This window comes from Natator depressus, chromosome 20 (assembly GCF_965152275.1).
Source record: "Natator depressus isolate rNatDep1 chromosome 20, rNatDep2.hap1, whole genome shotgun sequence".
Lineage (NCBI taxonomy): Eukaryota > Metazoa > Chordata > Testudines > Cheloniidae > Natator > Natator depressus.
In genome coordinates, this window is record NC_134253.1 from 22,308,014 (window position 1) to 22,329,126 (window position 21,113).

Here is a 21,113-nt window from a genome sequence, read left to right on the forward strand (position 1 = left end):
GGCAGCAGTACCGGGAGGAAAGAGACAAGAGCAGCAGGGCCTCCGGGCTTCTGTGCAGCAGGGGAACCAGCTGGCACCTGGCACCAGCCTCCCGGGCAATCTGCCCGAGGAAGCCAGCAAAGCCCAGGTCAGAGCCTGGATGGGAGACCTCGGCGTACAGCAGGGATCAGGGTAGGGGTCTCCAGGGAGCTCGCTCCCCTCACAGTCAGTGCTGGCCCAATGCCCCAGTGCAGCGCTAGGGGTGTGGGTGACTCCATAGAGGGCACTGGGCTTGGCACTGCGCTGTGGGATTCGCCATCTCCCCAGGGAACTGCCGTCTTCTTGTTCTAGTGCTATGAGACAGAGGCAACAGAAGGTCCTGATCCCCCTTCTCTAGACCAGTCAGGAGTTCATAGACTTTTATCATGCCCCCTCTTATCCGTCTCCTTTCTAAGGTAAACTGGTATAAAGAGCTGCGGTGCCCCCACTCCGGAAACAGCAGCTTCTCTGTGCCAGGCAAGGGCCCCCTGCATAAACAGCTGCTACGCCCCACCCCAGAGGTAGCTGCACCTCAGCACCGGTTGATGCAATGCCAGGGCGACTTGTAAACTATCCCAGTGGTCCCCAAACTTTTTACCTTGTCGCCCCCCTTATCCTTGTCCACCCCCGCCGAGCCAGGAGTGGGGCCGCAGCTCCAGGAGGGGAGACACAGAGAGAGGTAAGGGGGCCAAGGCTGGGGCCACAGCTGGGGCAGGGGCGGGAGCGGATCCCGGGCAGATCCCCGGGCGCAGGGCCAGCAGCCAGGATCTCGGGCGTGGGGCTGGCAGCCGATCCCTGGGCGCGGGAACAGGAGCAGATCCCGGGTGCGGGGCCTGGAGCAGATCCCCAGGCATGGGGCCAGCAGCCGGTCCTGGGCACAGAGCTGAGAGCAGAGTTCCAGGCACGCACACACACTTGCGGTGGGACAGGGGGAGTTCACACCCTGTAACTGCCCCCACACACGCCTGGGGGGGCAGGGGGAGTTCACACCCTGTAACTGCCCCCACACACGCCTGGGGGGGCAGGGGGAGTTCACACCCTGTAACTGCCCCCATGCCTGGGGGGGCAGGGGGAGTTCACACCCTGTAACTGCCCCCACACACGCCTGGGGGGGCAGGGGGAGTTCACACCCTGTAACTGCCCCCACACACGCCTGGGGGGGCAGGGGGAGTTCACACCCTGTAACTGCCCCCATGCCTGGGGGGGCAGGGGGAGTTCACACCCTGTAACTGCCCCCACACACGCCTGGGGGGGGCAGGGGGAGTTCATACCCTGCAACTGGCCCTACACACACTTGAGGGGGGACAGGGGGAGTTCAGAATAACAAAAGACAACCCCCCTGACCACAAGCTCATCTTTTTTTTTACTAAAATCTCCTAATCTGGGGGGTTCATCTCGATCTCCTGGCGCTGTTAATGATCAGCTCCCACCGAGAGCAGAGAGAGCCTGACCCACCCGGCCTCTAGGGGGAGCTGTTCGCTCAGTGACATTTAATATCTGATTATTACGAAGCCCTGGTGATTATTTCCCATTCACCCTGCTCTTGCAGGCCCCGCGGAGGCCCCGACATGAGGTTCAGGCTGACGGCCTCACGCTCTCTCTCACTTGCTCCCTCTGTCTCGTTCTCGCGCTCCGGGTGCAACTTCCTCAGCCGGTGCCGGCCTTATAAACGCTGCTATTTCCAGCCTGCCCCGCTCGTGCCCCGCCTCCCCGCACTGCGGCCCTCATTGGCACAGTGAGAAAGAGGAACTGGCCCCGGCCACTGTGGTGTACGTGGGTCTGAGGGAACAGGTTGTACTTCTAGGTTAAGTGCAACTGTATAAACACACGAGGCCACAAATGCAATTGTGCAACTGCAACCGTGCAAGCGCGCTGGAGCCACAGCTGTGCAAACACAATCAGCTGCACGTGCAGCCGGGCAGCTGTCAAGGTCTCGTGCAGCCACCACGTAACTACAGCCTTGCAGGCACAGTCGGCTGCAAGGGCGGCTCGAACCAGGGCAGTCCGCCGCACCGCAGCTCCCACTGGGTAATGCCGGCCGTGCACGCACACAGCGCAGCGAGCACAGCGGTGCAGCTGCACAAACGCTACACGACAGGTGCAACAGGGCCCCCACGACTGTACGCTGCACGGGCCGCGGTACCGTGGTGCCGCGAAACCGGCGGAACTGTGCACCTGCGACTGTGCAGAGCGACGCCGGAAGTACAATTGCACAACGGTGCAAGCGCATCGTACGAGGGGTGCGACCAGGCCCAGCACCTTTAGGCTGGAAGTGCAATGGTGCAAGAAGCTGGCAAGCTCACCAGTACACCCACAGCCATGCAAGCGCACCACAATGAAAGTGCGACGGTGCAGACACACGATGCTACCAGTGCAGCCCCACGAGGCTCCACGGGCACCGTGCAACTCTAGATGTGCAAGCCCAATACACACCACGACGGCGTAAGCCCACTGCTCTGCAGTAGCCTTGCTCGGGTCCAGTCCCTGTGCCCTGGCCGTGACCCTCTCGGCGGAGCTACTAACAACAAGCAGGCTGGGGCCTGAGTTTGTCCCAGTGCATTCTGGGAAACTCTGGGCTGGGATTGGGAATTACTTGCTAGCTCAGGTCCAGTCCCCCTGCTCCAATGCAGATTTAAGTATTTCGACAAAGCGGAGCGGCTTCAGGAGGAGAGGGTAAGAACACCCCAGCTCTGCATATCCCATAAGGTGCGTGTTTGGGATCCCTGTGTTGCATCCGGCAGAGCGGAGATTAGAACCTGGGCCTCCCACAGCCTGGAAGAGGCTCTGCCACTGGGATAAGCAGGGCACCCCCCATGATCCTTTGTGCAGGACTCAGTTTGGGCTGGAAACTGACTGGGAGGCAGATGGCAAATGAGCAGAGCCCAGTGGTTCTTATTTTGGAAGATCGCCTGGTTTGCAAGCTGCGCTGGTGATTCTCTGAGGGTCTGAGGCGTGACGACCACATGCAGCACCGAGGAGACACAAACCTCCACCTTCCTTTCATCTACAGCCCATGGGCGGCTGCAGTCCCCAGCGATGCTCTGGAACGACTCCCTACGAAGCCAGTCAGGACTCTGGGGGAGCCTCCTCTCTCTGAGCAGACTGTCTCCAGGGCACGAAGCTCACACAGCTTCGACCTTCCTGAGTCTGACCTCGGAGCATTCAGCATCCTCTGCCCCTCCGTGCGCTTCCCACAGCGAGTCCACTCAGGCGGGGCTCCTGGGGAAGCCAGAGGGTCCTGCCCCCCAGCTCCGCAGTCAGACGTGACTCTCAGCCAGCCAGTAAAACAGAGGTTTATTAAGACGACAGGAACATGGTCTAAAACAGAGCTTGTAGGTGCAGAGAACAGGACCCCTCAGTCAGGTCTGTCTTGGGGGGCAGGGAGCCCAGAGGCCCATCTGGGCCTCCCTCTGTTTCCCCAGCCAACTCCAAACTGAAACTCTCCAGCCCCTCCTCTGGCCTTTGTCTCTTTCCTGGGCCAGGTGGCCACCTGATCTCTTTGTTCTCCAACACCTTCAGTGGGCACCTTTGCAGAGGAGGGGCCCAGGCCATCAGTTGCCAGGAGACAGGGTGTCGGCCATTCTCTGTGCAGACAGCATCACACTGGCCCTCTAGGGCTCTGCAACAATCACACACCCTTATCCCACCACCTAGATACTTAAGAAATGCCTAGGGGAAACTGAGGCATCCACACAGTATTCAGAGAAAACATTAAGAACATGCCCACTTCGTCACAGGGTTTGTACCACAGTTCGTATGCTTGTAAAGCCAGATGGGACAAGTGTGACCATCCCATCTGACCGCCTGCATAACACAGGCCCTAGGACTTCCCCTGCTTAATTCCTGTGGGAACTGGAGCAGATCTGCTAGAAAAACATCCAGCCTTGATTTAAAAATAGCCAGCGATGGAGAATCCACCATGGCCCTTGGTAAATTGTTCCAATGCTTTGTTCCCCACACTGTTAAAAATCTGTGTCTTATTTCCAGTCTGAATGTGTCTAGTTTCAACTTCCAGCTTTGCTCGATTGACGAGCACATGATCAATATTTTGTTCCCCATGACGGTACTTATAGACTGTGATCAAGTTGTGCCTTAACCTTCTCTTTGTGGGGCTCTGGGTTCTTTGCCCAGCTCTGGGAAAGGAGCGGGGTCTAGTGGTTAGAGCAGGAGGGCTCTGGGAATCAGGACACCTGGGTTCCATTCCCAGTGATGGGAGGGCAGCGGGGTCTAGTGGTTAGAGCAGGAGGGCGCTGGGAATCAGGACTCCTGGGTTCCATTCCCAGCTCTGGGAGGGGAGTGGGGTCTAGTGGTTAAGGCATGAGGGGGCTGTGAGGCAGAACTACTAGACCCCACTCCTGTCCTAGAGCTGGTCCATGGCTGGCGTTTCTACATGTACAGTATTCAAGATAAATAATCCATGCAGTTACCTGGATCTGAAATGGCCCTATTTGAGTATGTCAGGGATGCACTCTGGTCCCCTGTATGTTGAAACCGTCACAGCTGCCTTTAGTGATAAGGACTCAAAAAACAGAGAAATCATAAATAAACCCTTCCCCATGTAGTGCAGATCTTCCCCCGGATAAAGCAAATATTAAATATACGGCACTGGCTATTTTTGGCCTCTCGGCCTGGGCTGTCCCGTGCTGTGTTGGTTGTTCAAACACGATGGAAGTGCGGGGTGGGGGCTAGGCGACCAGTTTATTTAAGAAAACAAACTCTTCCTTTCCAGCCGCACAAAGGAGCAGACAGGGCTGGAGCCATCCCTGCATCTCGCTGGGGAATAAGGGGACAGGACAATGAGCGGATCAAAGGGATGATTTGGAGTGGGGTCTAGAGGTTAGAGCAGAGGGGCTAGGAGTCAGGACTCCTGGGTTCGATTATGACCCCATTCTCCTTCCAGAGCTGGAAATAGAACCCAGGAGTCCTGACCCCCAGCACACCATCCCACCACCCTTCTAACCCAGCAGACCCCCGATGTCATTTGCACCAGTAACGTAGAAGATCCTGGACAAAATTTGACCCAGTCCGGGCGTGTAAGTAGATCCAATTTGTGGCTCTGATTTCCTAAGACTGGATCCCCCCACCCCGTTTGTGGGATGCCCGGTTTCCCCCGCCCCCCAGCTCCGGGGCAGGAGCTGCCCATGCGGCACAGACACGGGCGGAGCACGGGTGCCAGAGGAAGGAGCCGGCCCACGCTCCAGCACAATAGGCCGTCGCCCAGAGCCAGCGCCAGGGCGTCCGAGTCCCTGCACTGCGGCCGGCCCAGGGCAACCACTTCCCCCAGAACAACAGCAGGAGCCCGCGAGCGAGGAGGGGCCCCGGTTTGTCGGCACTTTCACTTCTCCTGCTCCTGAGCTTTCCTGCCCATTGTTCAGCTTGGGAGTCGTTGCAGACGCTTCCTTACGGCACTGCAGCTGATATCCCACGAGAGCCGGGGCACATGTGCAGCTGCATCCCCAGCCTGGCGCCAGGGGGCGCTGTGCTGCTGGGGGTGCTGCCCCCAATGCCCTGGTCGTGCCCCGTCCCCCTACACGCCCCAGCCTGGCTCCAGGGGGCGCTGTGCTGCTGGGGGTCTTGCCCCCAATGCCCTGTGTGTGCCCCGTCCCCCTACACGCCCCAGCCTGGCTCCAGGGGGCGCTGTGCTGCTGGGGGTCCTGCCCCCAATGCCCTGCGTGTGCCCCGTCCCCCTACACGCCCCAGCCTGGCGCCAGGGGGCGCTGTGCTGCTGGAGGTCCTGCCCCCAATGCCCTGCGTGTGCCCCATCCCCCTACACGCCCCAGCCTGGCTCCAGTGGGCGCTGTGCTGCTGGGGGTCCTGCCCCCAATGCCCTGCGTGTGCCCCGTCCCCCTACACGCCCCAGCCTGGCGCCAGGGGGCGCTGTGCTGCTGGGGGTCCTGCCCCCAATGCCCTGGTCGTGCCCCGTCCCCCTACACACCCCAGCCTGGCGCCAGGGGGCGCTGTGCTGCTGGGGGTGCTGACCCCACTGCCCTGATCACATCCCCTCTCCTCTGTAGTCACTGGGGGCCCATCTCAGGATCGGGCCCAGGGGCCGAGCTGCAGCATTTGGAGCTCGTCTCTCGTTACTTGGCCTCTCTCGCTCCAGCGAAGCATGAACCCCTGGGGCCGGGGCTGGTTTGTGGTTTGATTGCCTGGTTCCGGAGCAGCAGGGTCAGCCGCCAATTCCCACCCCCACCCCCCGGAATCCAGGCCAGCCATGGAAACTGATCCCCTTGGCATGAAACTGTCCATGGAAAAACCCCGGGGCCAACTGGGGCAGGAGAGGGTTTGAGGAACCACAGAATGACAATCGCAATCAGGAAACCTGCCCCCGGCTGGACACGGGGACCAGGGCTCCCAGCCTCTAACCTCACCCCGGGGAGAGCCCTGCTGCTGGGGCATGACCCCCAATACCATGGGGAGAGGGTTGTGGGGGCACAGGAGATGGGGTGTATTTGAGCTGTTGGTGGGGGGGTCAGAGTACACTTGTGGGGGTACAAGGGGTTGGGGGGTGTATTGATGGGGGCCCAAAGGGGGGTTGGGTTGTGCCAGAGCTGCCCAGCACTACAGAGTATTTGAGGGCGGGGGACTGTGACCTGCAGCCCCCCGCTATTCCAGCCCTGTCCCCACACTTTGCTGATGCCCCTCAGTCCTGACTCACAGGCCCCTGTCATCCCAGCCCGGAGCCCCACAGCTGGACGTTCTCCCCACCCCCATCCCCGGAGCTGATCTCACCCACCAGTTCCTGTTTCTGCTGGGGCAATGTTTCCATGAGGTCTCTGGTGCCTGCCCAAGGGGTGGCCAGGATATCCCCGCAGTGACACAATCACCAGGGCTCCAGCCACGGGGCCTCAGCAGCCTGACCTGAACTGCCCCCCACATGCCAAAGGGTATGACCCTGCCAAGCAGGAGGCAGCCTGTGGGGTGAGAGCAGGCTGGGGGTCAGGACTCCTGAGTTCTAGTCTCACCTTGAGGAGGGAAGTGGGCTCTAGTGGTTAGAGCAGGGGGGTGTTGGCATCAGGACTCGTGGGTTCTATTCCCTTCTTTACCATCTCTCTCTCCTCATGAAGAGCATCACACTGGATGGCCGCATTGCCCCGTATCAATATCACAGCCCTTTCCGAACCCTGTGAAGCTCTTGTCTTTCCCCACTGTCCCTGTGGCAGGGAGTCCCCCCAGGTTAACAACACAAGGCTGAAGGGATTTACAGGTAACGGTGGGGATGAGTGCAGGTCATGAGCTCCCAGCCAAGCACAGATCTGCCCCAGGGCCTTTCTGCACTGGGGGGGCTGTTCCCGGGACTTGGATGGGGCTTCGGATCTGGCCCCAGCTGGGCTGGAATGTTGGCAGCTCTTCAGCTGTTGCGCCCCAAGGGGAAAAGCAGCCCCCGGCTGCCCCGACCCTGCTAATCTGGACTCCGCACCATGCTGGGGCTGCGTTCCAGGAGGCACGAGGGGTGACAACAGCGGTGTATGGGGGGCAGCACAGACAGGGGCAGTGGTGGCATGGGGTGGAGATAAGCTTGGGGCTGGGGGCCGGGCTGGTATGGGCCCTGCTGAGTGTCACGGAGTCCGGGTGCTGCTCTGGAACTGCTCCCTATGAAGCCGGTCAGGACTCTGGGGAAGTCTCCTTTCTGGGAGCAGCCTGTCTGCAGGACACACAGCTCACACAGCTTCCACCTTCCTGGGTCTGACCTCGGAGCATTCAGCATCCTCTGCCCCTCCGTGCGCTTCCCACAGCGAGTCCGCCCAGGTGGGGTCCTGGGGAAGCCAGAGGGTCCTGCCCCCAACTCCGCAGTCAGACGTGACTCTCAGCCAGCCAGTAAAACAGAGGTTTATTAGATGCCAGGAACATGGTCTAAACAGAGCTTGTAGGTGCAGAGAACCGGAACCCTCAGCTGCGTCATTTTGGGGGGCAGTGAGCCAGACAACCACGTCTGCACTTCACTCCATGTCCCCAGCCAGCCCCAAACTGACTAACTCTCTCCAGCCCCCCCTCCCACCGCCTTCTGGGCTTTGTCCCTTTCCCGGGCCAGGAGGTCACCTAATCTTTTTGTCTTCAACCCTTTAGCTCTCACCTTGCAGGCCGGAAGGGCCCAGGCCACCAGTTGCCAGGAAACAGGGTGTCGGCCATTCTCTGTGTCCACACCCCTGCACACACCTGCTCTCTAGGGCTCTGCAACGATCATACACCCTTATCCCACCACCTAGGTACTTAAGAACTGCATAGGGGAAACTGAGGCACCCCCACACTATTCAGAGGAAACATAAGAACAGTCCCGCTTCGTCACACTAGGTCATTCTTGGGGCCATCTCAGGGGGATGTGTCTGGGGTAGGGGTGTCTCTGGTCGAAAGAAGGGTCCCCTGGGCCTGGGGAGTTTAGAGCAGTGTCTGTGGTGTGTCAGATTGGATCAGAGCCCAGCTCATTGGTCTGCAACACAGATATCCCCATATACACCGGACCCCTTCCTCCCAGCCAGCCTCCCTCAATGTCCTACACACCCCTCCATCCACTCACCCACCCCACCCTGCCTTCCCCACCTCCCTCCAGCCACACCCCCTTCACCCTCCGTCAATCTATCCAGTCCCAACCCCACACGCACCCATCCAGCCTCTGCCGCCATCCCGTCTTCAGGCGTTCCCCAGGCACCTCTCCCTCTGGTCTCCCCCATTGCTAACCCCAGGAAGGGGGGGCTCCTCTGCCCCCCAGTCTGCACCTCGGGCAGACACCCGCTGTAGCAGCCCCCGGGGCACCCCGATTGGCCTATGTGGCTGCCTGGTCGGGGGCAGCTGTGTAAAGGGGAACCGAATCCATGCCCCGCCCCCTCGAGCCCCCCTGGGATGGGGGCTCAGCCCAGACCGGGGTCTGTCATTTAGTGGGAGCCCCTGGTTAAAATATTGCCCGCACCTGCCTGTCAGCTGGCCCCCTTTTCCGACACCCCCCCCCCGCCTCCCCACACACAGCCCTCCCCCGATCCCGCTCTCCTCCCACCCAGGCTCCCCCCCACCCCGCCGGATCGACAAACCCCAGCAGAGAATAACTCCCCCCCGCCCCAGCCTTCCTGGGCGGGGCCCCCCTCCCCCATATAGCGGGCCCTGCGCTTGGGGGCGCTGCCCTCTGGCTGCAGCTCGGTGCGCGCCGCTCGCTGGACTCCCTCGCCCCACAGCATGGCCCCGGCTCGCCGCCTGCTGACCCTCGGTGAGCCCCCGATCCCGGCCCCGGCTCCACCAGGTGCTCGGGCCGTCTGCTGCTTCCCGGGCGCGTTTCTGAGCTCCCCGGGTGTAAATCCCCAGGGAGTGACTCCGGTGTCGCTCCGCCGTGGCTGCCAGCGGGCTGCGGCCCCCGGTAGAGCTGGGATCTCCGCGGGCTGGGCTCCGAGTCCAGGGGCCAGAGCAGAGCTGGTGCCCGTGGGGGATGGGCCCGATTCTGACGCCACTTACTGTGGTGTAAATCCACGGGGCGGATCCCCAGTTGGTGTATTTTGCTGCGTGGTCTCCCGGGGAGTGACGCTAATTTACAGCCGCTGCCTTCACAGTGTTGTGAGTGTGAGCGAGTGAGGGCAGGATCTGGCCCAGCCAGTGCCGGCTGGGGCTGATTCTCCCTCCCCCTGCTGGAAAGCTGGAGCAGCTGGGCCCGATTCTGCTCCCACAAGTTTTCCCCTTGTGTGACGCCAGTGGAGTGACTCCTGGATCCCGTGCTGGTGTAAATGGGAGCAGGAGACTTGTCTCTGGCGGGAGGCGGGGCAGGGATCTGCTGGGCTGCCCAGGGCAGTAGAGGATTGTGCTGTATGTCCGGCTGGGCTGGGCTCGTCTCTGACACCCTAGGAGCAGCGTGCTACTGGGGGGCGGTGTCACAGGCTCTCCCATTCTGGCTTGTGTTCCAGAGAGAGATGATCCTTCTTTGACAGAGAGGTCAGCTGGTTTATCCAGGCTCCTGGCAAGATGGTGCTGGGAAGTGAACCCAGGAGTCCTGGCTTCTAACCGCCCTGCTCTAACCCACCAGCCCCACTCCCTCTCACTGCTGGGAATAGAACCCAGGTGTCCTGACAACCAGCGCCCCCCCCCCCCAGCTCTAACTACTAGACCCTGTTCCCTCAGGCTACAGAAGCAGGGTTTGTAAACTGATTTCTGGGATGTGTCAGCTGGCTTTACACCAGGAGTGGAGAGGCACAGGGACCAGGTTTGAAAGCCCTTTGAGGACCCCTTTCGGGTCCCTTTTGGGGTGATCAGGCTTTGCACTTCCCCCAGGGCTGGAATCGTTGGGTATGAGGTATCAGAGCGGGGTAGGGTGCTGGTGTTGTCTGGGGGCTGCCCCTCCGAACCCTTGGACGAGTCCCGAGTAGTTGATGACCCTGCAGAAGGCTGGATGCAGTTGCCTGCATGTGTCCTGGCTCTGCCCCTCTCTGAGCCTGATCCTGCCCCCACTGGAGACAAAGCCTGTAGTGTCAGCGTATCCCAGGTGAAGGTGCCCCAGATGCCTCCCCCCCTTCCCAGCTCTTCTGGTTACGGGTCGTCCTGGGTCCAGTCAGCTCCCTCTCCAAGCTTCATCCAGACTTGATCTGATCGTTGGGGGCAGGGGAAGTTCCAGGGTCACCTTCCCCACCCCGCACTGGCCACTGATGCATCCGCAGTCGCATCCCCTTTGGGCTGCGGGTGGTGCTGGAGCGTGGGATCCACCTCGGAGCTGGGAGCTGCAGCATCAGGAGCTGGGTGCCTGGTGTCCCGGGGTTCAGAGGAGGCTGGATGGGGAGGGGGTGGGTTGGAATACGGGTCAGGGTCCTTTGCTTTGGGGTCTTTGAAGTCTTCAGCTTCCATATGAGGAGAGATTAATAAGACTGGGACTTTTCAGTTTGGAAAAGAGATGGCTAAGGGAAGATATGATTGAGGTCTATAAAATCATGACTGGTGTAGAGAAAGTAGATAAGGCAGTGTTGTTTACTGCTTCTCATGACTCAAGAACCAGGGGTCACCCAATGAAATTAATAGGCAGCAGGTTGAAAACAAACAAAAGGAAGTATTTCTTCACACAACACACAGTTAACCTGTGGAACTCCATGCCAGAGGATGTTGTGAAGGCCAAGACCATAACAGGGTTAAAAAAAGAACTAGATAAATTCATGGAGGACAGGTCCAGCAATGGCTATTAGCCAGGATGGGCAGGGATGGTGTCCCTCATGGTTGTTTGCCAGAAACTGGTAATGAGTGACAGGGGATGGAGCACGTGATGATGCCCTGTTCTGTTCATTCCCTCTGGGGCACCTGGCACTGGCCACTGTCGGCAGACAGGACACTGGGCTAGATGGTCCTTTGCTCTGACCCAGTTGGGCCGCTCTTATGCCTTTCACTTATCGGAGCATTTGCCTGGCTTTAGACGCCGTCAGGGCAAAAAGCAAGCCTAGGATTCCTGGCTTCTATCCCCGCAGTGGGAGGGGAGCGGGGTCTAATGGCTAGAGCAGGGGATGCTGGGGGCCCGGATTCCTGGGTTCTATCCCCGCAGCTTTGGGGAGGGGTGTTGGTCAAGAGTTCTTGTCTAAGTGGCTGGCCGTACAAAGGGCGAGATCCTGTTGGGTGTTCAGTGCCCGCCCTCCGTGCATCCTATGTCCTGGGGAGGGGGGAGTGCCCCGCCTGTGACGAGAGCAGAGAAGCATCATTTTCAGAAATATTTCTCTCCATGTTGTGCCAAGTGATTAATAAAATGAAGCATTCCTTGCCCTACTTGGCCCTGCCAGTCCAGCTGCCCTCTGGGGAAGGAGGAAGGGAGAGGAAGACATCAGTGCTGCCCTGGCTCTGTGCCCACCCACCTTTCCAGAGCTTTGGGGGGATCCGGTTTTCAATCCAGATTTAGGCTCCTGAAACGAGAAGCCTGACTTACAAAGGGGCTGCGATCTGTAGGCAGGCAGCGCCGTCTAGTCGAAAGAGTGTCGGCGTGGGAGTCAGAACACCTGGGTTCTTTCCACTGATTTGGCAAGTCGCTTCCCTGCTCTGTCAGTTTCCCCACTTGCCTTTTGTCAGTTGAGACTGGGAGCCCTTTGGGGCAGGGGCTGTCTCTCGCTGTGGGTCTGTGCAGCCCTTGGCACAATAGGGCCTCCGTTTTTTTCAGGGCTGGTAGTCGCTGCCGTAATTCACTTAATAACGAGCATTCCCAGATCCTGCAGAATCTGGGCATAACCAGCCAGCTAGGCCAGCTATTTTAGGAGCCTTGATGTGGATTTAGGTGCCAGATTTTAGGTGCCCAGGTTTGGCACGTGGGTCCCCAGCTGGGGGCTGGATCCTGTGCTGCATGTTCCAACTAAGCTCCCGTTGGTGGCAGGCACTGTCCTGCTGGTGTGATGGGCTCAGGGTTGGATCCAGGAGTAGTTTGAGCTCCTGTATCCACAGTTATCTTTGATGCCTCCTTAGATCTGTGTGGCACAGCCTTGCTAGCAGCTGCTGTGTGGCACAGGTGCCTGAGTGGTTCAGGGGCTGCGCTGGCACGGGGAAAATCCAGGTTCAATTCTCAGCTCTGGCACTGAATCGCTCTATGACTCAGTTTCCACAGCAGTAAAATGGGGTGAATGGTTCTTCAGTTGCCTTGTCTGTTTGAGTCATATTGGCTCTCTTCCTGGTTCTGGAAAGGGAGTGGGGTCTAGTGGTTAGAGAAGGGAGCTGGGAGCCAGGACTCCTGGGTTCTATTCTGTGATGCAGCAGGGAGGGGGGAGTGTTGACCTGGGAATGTGGCAGGGGAGTTTCACTGGGGATGGGAGACCTGAGAGCCTGTAACCTGAGCCAGGTCGGGGAGGGGTAGGTAATACCTCTGCCCGGGAAACTGGACAAAGGTTGCAGGAGAAAGCCAGCTGCGGGCGGGTTTGGTTTCAGTTTGGTGCTGGGTGGTGGAACGCAGAGAACCCCAGGGCTGGGGTCTAAGCTCCCTGCCCCCCAGAAGGACTTGACTGAGGGGTCCTGGTTGTACCCACAAGTTCTGTTTTGGACTGTGTTCCTATTGTCCTATTGTCCAATAAACCTTCTGTTTTACTGGCTGGCTGAGAGTCCCAGTGAATCCCAGGAAGAGGGGTGCAGGCCCCGGACTTCCCCACACTCCGTGACATATTCCCAGCTGCCATTTGCTCTGAGACAGTGGGTGAGTTGTCGTTCAGTGCCTCAGTTTCCCCACCTGTAAAATGGGGCTGGTGGCAGCACCTGTCTCAGCAGGTGGAGTCATGCGGGCTGTGAATGCCCATGTAGTGCTTTAGGGCTGGCCTGTCTCCTCTTTGGTAGGGGCCATCTTTCTGGTACAATGGGGACCCAGTCCCAGGCTAAGCGCTACCATAATACACTTACTACTAAGCTCCAGCCTTGCTGGCACGTGGGTGCCCTTGAAAATTGAGACAAGCCCTCAAAAATCATGAGTGACTTGAAAAAGATAGTGAGATTGCAACTTTGGGTTCCTTGCGGTCTTGTAGCCCTCTGGGGGGTGTCCCATTTCTGAGCTCCACTCTGTCATCAGAAGGGTTAGAAACTTGCTTTTAAAGAGAGCCCAGATCCTCACAATCCCAGGAGTCCAGGAGTTGGGGCTTTCAGGAAAGCAACAACTGTCACAAGGCCGGTGGTAAAATTGCAAGTGTCGGCAGCGCCGTGATGCCCTTTCTCTCCTGTATCAGGACTCGGAGCTTTGGGAGAAGTGGCTGGCTGGGGGTCAGGGTGGGGATTGGTTGCATCTCCAGGGATTGGGGGGAGCCTGTGGGTTGGGGGAGGGGTGCCTCATATCTTGGGGGTGGGGGAGTTGGCGGATGAGTTAACCTGGCCGGGGGGGAGGCGGGCACTGTTTTGCTGGGTGAGGTGTTGCACGGCTGATTTCGAAATCAAGAGCATAACGGAAAGGCGGGTGATGAGTTGTGGGGAAATGGTGACAGGTCTGGGAAAATGACGGGTCTTGTAACCGCTCCTCCTCCCCCCAAAAACCCCCTCGTCTTGTGCCAGGGCTTACACCTGGGCGGAGTGAGCGTGAGCCAGCGTGGGCAGGGGCAGGGGGGTGTTTTAAATTCTCCCAGGTCAGCTTGGCAGCAGGGCAGGCACCTCCCTGGCTTGGGGCTGGTGGAACTGATGACACAAGGGGCAGATCAGTGATGGATCGGGCCCAGCTGGGGGAACCAGGCCCCGGGTGTGAGATGCAGGGGCTGGACAGAAATGCAGATACAGTATCAGGGGCACTTCTCCGGATCTCCGCACGGTTACTCAGTAGCAGCGAGATGCTGAGGTGATAGCGATTCCTGGAAACTACCCAGGGCAGAGGAAAGTACAGGGGGGCCAGAAGCCTGGCTGGTGTGAACCGGCCTCCTTCCACTGAGCTCAATAGGGTTAGGCCGGTTTACAGCAGCTAGGGACTCCTGGGTTCTATCCCCAGCTCTGGGAGGGCAATGTGGTGTAGTGGTTACAGCAGGGGGGCTGGGAACCAGGACTCCTGGGTTCTAGCCCCAGCTCTGGGAGGGCAGTGTGGTGTAGTGGTTAGCGCGGGACTCCCAGGGCCGGGCCGGGGTTTGAAGCAGCAGCTGTTCTGGGCTCCTGAGGGGTGCAGAGACGGGGGGGAAAGAGCAGCGCGTTTCCTGCCTCTTTAGAGGAGCGGGGACTTTCCAGGGGAAGCCGTGGGGGCGGGGAGGGAGGGGGCGCTGCATCAGCTGCTTCCGCCCCCACCTAGGCCGGGTGCATGGAGGGGGCACTCAGCAGCTGCTCGGCTGGGAACGCCGGGCCGGGGGAGACACTGCTTGGTGTCTGGTTGGGAATGTGGGACCCGTGGGGAAGCTGTTGCCTCCCAGGGGCCAGCAATCCCAGGAGGGAGGGGCAGGGGATTGCCTGTGGGGACGGGGTGTTCCCTGGGTAGGATGACATGAGGCTTTCACTCTGCGTCACCCGCCCAGCTCAGGGGTTCCCACCCTGACCCTCCGGAGAGTGGTGGGGCTGCTCCAGAGCTCCCGCGTCCCGGGCAAACAGCACCTCGCTGCACAGGTGGGCAGGTGGTTGGAGGAGTGGGGGCTGGGAGCTGACGCCTGGGTTCTATCCCCAGCTTGGGGAGGGGGCTGGGGGTGAAAGTGCTACCCAATCAGTCTGGGGTAAATGGCTGCTCTGTGGGAGGAGGTTACACCAGGGTCAGGATCTGGCTGAGTGAGTAGATGAAAGCCGTTTCTCCCTTACACAGATGTTACTCCAGTGAGGCCAGATCCCAACTGGTGTAAACTGGCCGTCGCTCCTTGGGAGGCAACAGGGCCGGATCCCGTAGCTCCCATCGACTTCAATGCACTTACCCCGATTCCAGCAGCTGAGGATCTACCCCAGAGCCCGATCTGTCCCGTGTGCTCTAACCCTGCTCTCAGAGGCTGGGGCTCTGCCCTCCTGGCCGTCCCAGGGCTGAGGTCACTGGGGCACAAGGCTCCAGTCTCAATAACCGCTGGGCACAAGGCACTGACCCTGCTGTGAACGTTTCTCCTGGTGACTCACGGGGCCCGGTCAGGAAGCAAATCGCGCAGGCCAGCACTCCCAGAATGCTGCCGTTCTGACTCCAATCTGCCCCCAGTGTCTCCGCTTGGCCCCATTCCACAATGGAGCCCTCGCTCCCTGCCCTTGTCTCCTCTGCCTCCAGCCGGGGCTATTTTCTGCCTCCAGCTGCCTTCTTTATTTCAGGGGCCTGAGTATTAATAGGAGACAGGGGTGGATTTGGTAAGCCGGCATCTAGCTCTGCCCACGTGTCCAGCGCCTGGCATTCTGCTCGGTGGGAAGGAAAGCGTGGGAGGGGGAAGGTCTCCATTGTTATCGGTGGGAGCCCAGCTCTCTCAAAAATCCGGCCCGATCCTCTTCTTATTGCCCCCCTACATAAATCCAGAGTCACTCCAGTTATGCCAGTGGTTTCACACTGTTCTACTAACCAGTGTCTGGTTTGGATATCACACTCTTATTACTTAGATTACAGAAACTCAGAGACCTCACCCAAGATTGGAGGCCCCTGTTGTCATCAGTGCTGCACAGACCCTGCCCAAGATATAGGGGTCCCTATTGTGGTGGGCGCTGCACAGACACCTAAGAGAGAGAGCCCCTGACTTGAAGAGCTCGCAATCTACACTGATAACGTGTTGGAGGAGAAACTGAGGCACAGAGGGGGAAAGTGACTTGCCCAAGGTCACCCAACAAGCCAGTGGCAGAGGTGGGACTAGACCCTAGGTGTCCTGACTCCTAGTTTTGTGGCCGAGCTGCAAGGCCGTGCTGCCTCCAGCCATTATGCCCTGATGTTACTAGTTACTCTAGATTCCCTCTGGTGTAGCCGAGATCAGAGTCTGGCCCCCTAAATTGGAATGGCTCCTCCCTATGTTCCCAGGGTTAAAAATGAGACAATGGGGTCAGGCCCCCAGCAGATGTAAAGTGACCCCACCGCTCTAATGGAGCGATGCTGATTGATGCCAGCTGGGAGCCTGGCCTACTGACCCCAGCTGCGCTACGGCTGACGGACCCCGGGTGGGCTCTGGACTGGTGCTGCACGCATGCAGATCTTAACCTTTCCAGGGGACACCTGCAGTCTAGTTGAATTCAAAGGCTGCCTTTCAGCTCCCCCCCCCCCGCCCTCCCCCAGCCAAATGCAGTGGTTTTACAACCGCAATGTGTCACCCCGTTAGTGTGTTTTTTCCTCTCCGCTGTTGCTGAGTGACAGATCCACACAAACACCGAGGAGACTGACAGGGTTTTTGACAAGACCTCAGAATAAGGAACAGGCTGGGGCCGGAGGGCGGGGAGAGGGCCGTGGAAGGGACAGGATGCAAAGTTCTGGCAAAGGTACCAAGAGGCAGATTTGTAAAAGGTTTCGGGGCCAAATTCCCCAGCAGCCCAGACACCTCCTCCCCACCATCTTTGGATCTCATTGGACAATCCAGCTCTAAGGGCTTGTCTTCCCTAGTGAGTTAAGAGGAGACACAGCTCCCTCTAACTCAACCCCTGTCCACACCCTAACACCTAGTGGTTAGAGCAGAGGGGGCTGGGAGTCAGGACTCCTAGGTTCTGTCCCCAGCTCTGGAGGGGAGTGGGGGCTAGCAGGTTAGCACAGGGTGGGGCCGGGAGTCTGGACTCCTGGGTTGTAACCCCAGCTCTGACACACCCACTGAGTGACCTGCCTGCTCATGTGGGCCTCAGTTTCCCCACGTGTGAAATGGGGATCATGATTTTGTTGCTCCTTGAGTGGAGTGCCCTTGAAAAGGGTCTAAGAGAGCATCGAATGCTCCTGACAAGGCTCCCTGGAGAATGGCTGGAGACATGGAAATGTCTGGCAGGGGCACCCAGGACGTGGTGGTGGGGAAATCCCCAGCTTTGCCCACTGGGAAACCGGGCCGCCTGCTTGGCTCCCCTGTCTGTCTCGCAGCTCTGGTCCATCCGTCTGTCTGTCTAACCTCTGCTGTGTAACGGCTAGACCAGCATTTCTCAAATGCGGCTGGATTTTTTTATGGCCACAGCAACCTCCAAAGCAGAGACGGGGGGGGCAAAGCAGCGGCCCCTCCCTGCAGTGCCCAGCTAAACAGCTGTTCCCGGGGGCAGCGCCCCTAGAGACACGTGGGGCCGGCGTGCGTGGCGCCGGAGGCGGCCCTCCTCAGTGGGGGCAGCGGCTGCCTCCGGTCGCCGGGACGCTCCCCTGGGCAGCTCCCCCCACCCAGCCGGGACTCTGCAGGTGAGTTCCCGACCCACCTTCCCCGGGGCGGGGACAAAGACGGGCTTGTCAGAAGGGCCATCAGCAGGAGTTGGTGGCCACACTCTGAGGTGAGAACCCCTGGGATAGAGGCCCCGCCCAGTATAGGGCCCCCCAACTCCGTTCGGCTGGGCCCTGCACAGACCAGGCCTGAAATCGGGGTCCCCTGTTGCGCCGGGCACTGTGCAGACATGCAGTGGGCTCTGAGTCACTTTAGAAATAGGCTTGTGCTAAAGAGCGCGCAGTCTAATTGGACATGGGGCAGAAAGGGAAACTGAGGCACAGAGCAGGGCCGTGACTTACCCAAGGTCACCCAGCAGGCCAGTGACAAGAGTCGGGGAATGGAACCCTGGCGTCCTGACTTCCCCTTCTGGACCCTAGCCAACTCTGCCATGTTAGCGCCATTCTTCCCAGTTCCCTGTTGGGCTGAGGGTCCCCTCCCCTCCAGGCCCCCCCCCCCCCAGTGTATAGCTGTATAAGAATTTCCTGACCTAGCCCGGCTCGTAAAGTGATTGCTAACAAAGACAATGGTGATGGCTCCAGAGAGCCCAGGCCCCCTCCTCCCTCAGCTCTGTGTGACACGGGGCCAAAGTGCAGGGTGAAGAGAGTAATTAATGATGGTTAGAGGCCTGCAGCCGGCTCTGGAAAGGCCCTGGCTGTCCGGGGGGGTGGGCTGTGAGTGAGGGGGAATCTGGCTGTACCACGGGCAAAGCGGCACCATGTCGTGGCTGGACCCACATCCAGTCACTGGCTGAAGCCCTGGGCAAAGTCTGAACCAGTCTGATCCCTTGCCTGGCCTCTGGGTGTCCTCGCACACTCGAGCACTGGCACCCGGGTCCCTCCCGCCAATCCCCAGCCCATGGGTGTCCTTGCACACCTGGGCACTAGTGCCAGGGTCCCTCGCACCAATTTCTGGCCCTTGTCCTCGCACATCTGGGCACTAGCACCAGGGTCCCTCACAACAGCTGCCACAGCGCCAGGCTCCCTAGTGGGACAGGCTCTGTGCTCAGCACTTGTATCTGGGATGACCTCAGCTAGCCTTGCTAGCAACCTGCCCCACTGCAGCCCCTAACGGCTCAAGGCTTTCGACACCGCTTGAGTCATGCCCTTCAGAGAAGTGGGGGGAAGTAGCCAGGAGATAAGTGGCCTCGTGAAAAGGGAACGGATAAAATCCCTAGTTACCACCCGGATGTTTTCACAACAGAGTCGGCCTGGGCACTTCCCCCAGATCCCACCGTCTCACTCCGTGGGAGTCCGTGGGGCCAGCCCCCCAGCTGGGGTGACAGCCTTGCTTCATTGACATAGCAAACTACTACCCCCCCTCCTTTCTCCCCCTGCCCCCACCCCGCCACTCTGCTTCAGGCCTGGGTGTTGGGTCTCTAGGTGCAGTCCATCTTTGGCCTTTCTACTGAGACTGGGTCAGGTCACTTCCTCTCTTGCATTAGGTGTATTATCGTAGTGGCTATAGATCCCCGACTGAGATGGGGCGGCCCATGCGCCGGGTGCTGCACAACCCTGTCTGTGCTCAGGGCCCTGCTGTGCCAGGTGCGACACAGACAGCCCTTGCCCCGAAGAGCAAGACAAAGGAAGGCCCTTGCGACAGATTTTTTTGTTGTTAAATCAATGGGAGTTAGACACCTCACTACCTTTACAAATCAGAGCCTTGTCCGTTTTACAAATGGGGAAACTGAGGCACAGCGGGTGGCAGTCACCTGGCCAGGGATTCTGCGGAAGAACCAGAGAGCTGAGTGCTGATCTCCAGAGTCCCAACCCGGCGCCTTAATCCCCAAACCACCCTGCTGCTCTGTGTCTTTCCCCTTTTGCAAAACAGATAGCAGAGTTTGTGCCCAGGCTCTCAACCTTTCCAGACCCCTGTGCCCCTTCCAGCAGTCTGATTTGTCTTGCGTACCCCAAGTTTCACGTCACTTAAAAACTGATTGCTTGCAAAATCAGACAGAAAAGCGTCACAGCCACGCTACTCCTGCCAAATGGCTGACTTCATTTTCACCATATCATAAAATTAAATCAATTGGAATATAAATATGGTACTTACAGGTCAGTGGATGGTGTATAGAGCAGTATAAACAAGTCATTGTCTGTATGAAATATTAGTTTGTCCTGACTTCACTAATGCTTTTTCTGTCGCCCGTTGTAAAACTAGGCAAATATCTAGATCCGTTCATGTACCTTGGGAAGACCTGTGCGTACCCCTGGGGGCACGGGTACCCCTGGTTGAGAGCCACTGCTCTGTAAGACGCGGGAGATGATGGTCCCGCCCTGCTTGGCACTGGGGAGGCCTCAGCTGGAGTCCTGTGTCCAGTTCTGGGCCCCGCGCGTCCGGGAAGATGTGGACACGCTGGAGAGAGGCCAGAGGAGAGCCACAAACATGATCCAAGGTTTAGAAAACCAGACGTGTGCGGAAAGGTTAAAACACGGGGCATGTTTAGTCTTGAGAAACGACGACTGAGGGGGGAGCTGAGAACAGCCCTCAAATACGTTGAGGGCCGTTACAAAGAGGACGGAGACGTTCACGGAAGGGCCTTCCTGCCTGTACGATTGCCGTGGTGGTGTAGCCCTGTCGGCCCCAGGATTTCAGAGATGGGGCAGGGGGTGATTTCTTTTATTGGACAAACTTCTGTTGGTGGAAGAGAGGTGGCTGTGGAGACCCCAGCCCTGGGGCCGGGGGGGTTTAAGAACAGGTTGGACAAACCCCTACAAGGATGGGCTAGGATGAACTGGTCCTGCCTCAGCACAGGGGGCCAGCCCAGCCCTGCCTGTCTGATTGCACGAGAGCGGGGATGCTGCTAGGGGCCTGCGGGCCCCTGGGGCCGGGGCTGCTCGGCCGGGGGTCGGAAAGCCATGGGTCCCGTTGCAGACGGCCCCCAGCTGGTCCCAGCAAGCAGCTCCTGGGTTGGAATTTCAGCAACAGCCGGTCCCGGCTCCTGCCTGCATACCAGGGATTGGGTTTCATGCAACCGCAGAAAGCCTAGAGAGAGATTGATCAGCCGTGGCCGCCGGCCACCAGCCGCCAGCGCTGGGGGGGACTTGGCTGGCGTTTCCGGCCCCATCTGGGAAGCGGCACCCACTGCCAGGAGCCTGTGTGCGTCAGGGGAAGGGGGACACCCTGGGGGCAGCAGATTCCAGAGCAAACCACAGCTGAGCCTGCCTGAGAAACGAAGCCCAGACTGTGCCGAGCAGCTAAATCAAACCAGCTGTGCAGGCTGCCTCTGGGGGGCTGCAGGCCAGGAAATGGGGGGGGGGGCTTAGCCCCCATCCCACCCCCGCAAGGCTCTGTCATCTTAACCCCTTGTGGCCCCAGGAGGCACCATTCTCCTGAGGCCAGAACCTCTGGTTGTTTCTTAGAGTCCAGCTCCTGCACAGAGCAGAGCAGCCCAGCAGGGTGGGC

The 21,113-nt window shown here is 59.2% G+C and overlaps 1 protein-coding gene across 3 annotated transcripts in view; it reads left to right on the top strand.

The window, feature by feature from the left end:
* Nucleotides 1-9,112: 9,112 nt before the first annotated feature.
* Nucleotides 9,113-21,113, top strand: part of ADGRE5 (adhesion G protein-coupled receptor E5) — a 42,039-nt gene continuing 30,038 nt past the window's right edge. For all 3 annotated transcript variants that reach the window (XM_074934741.1, XM_074934742.1, XM_074934743.1), the window contains exon 1: nt 9,113-9,214. In XM_074934741.1, the coding sequence (XP_074790842.1) occupies nt 9,184-9,214 (31 nt within the window). In that variant the 5' untranslated portion in view covers nt 9,113-9,183. The remainder of the gene's footprint in view (nt 9,215-21,113) is intronic.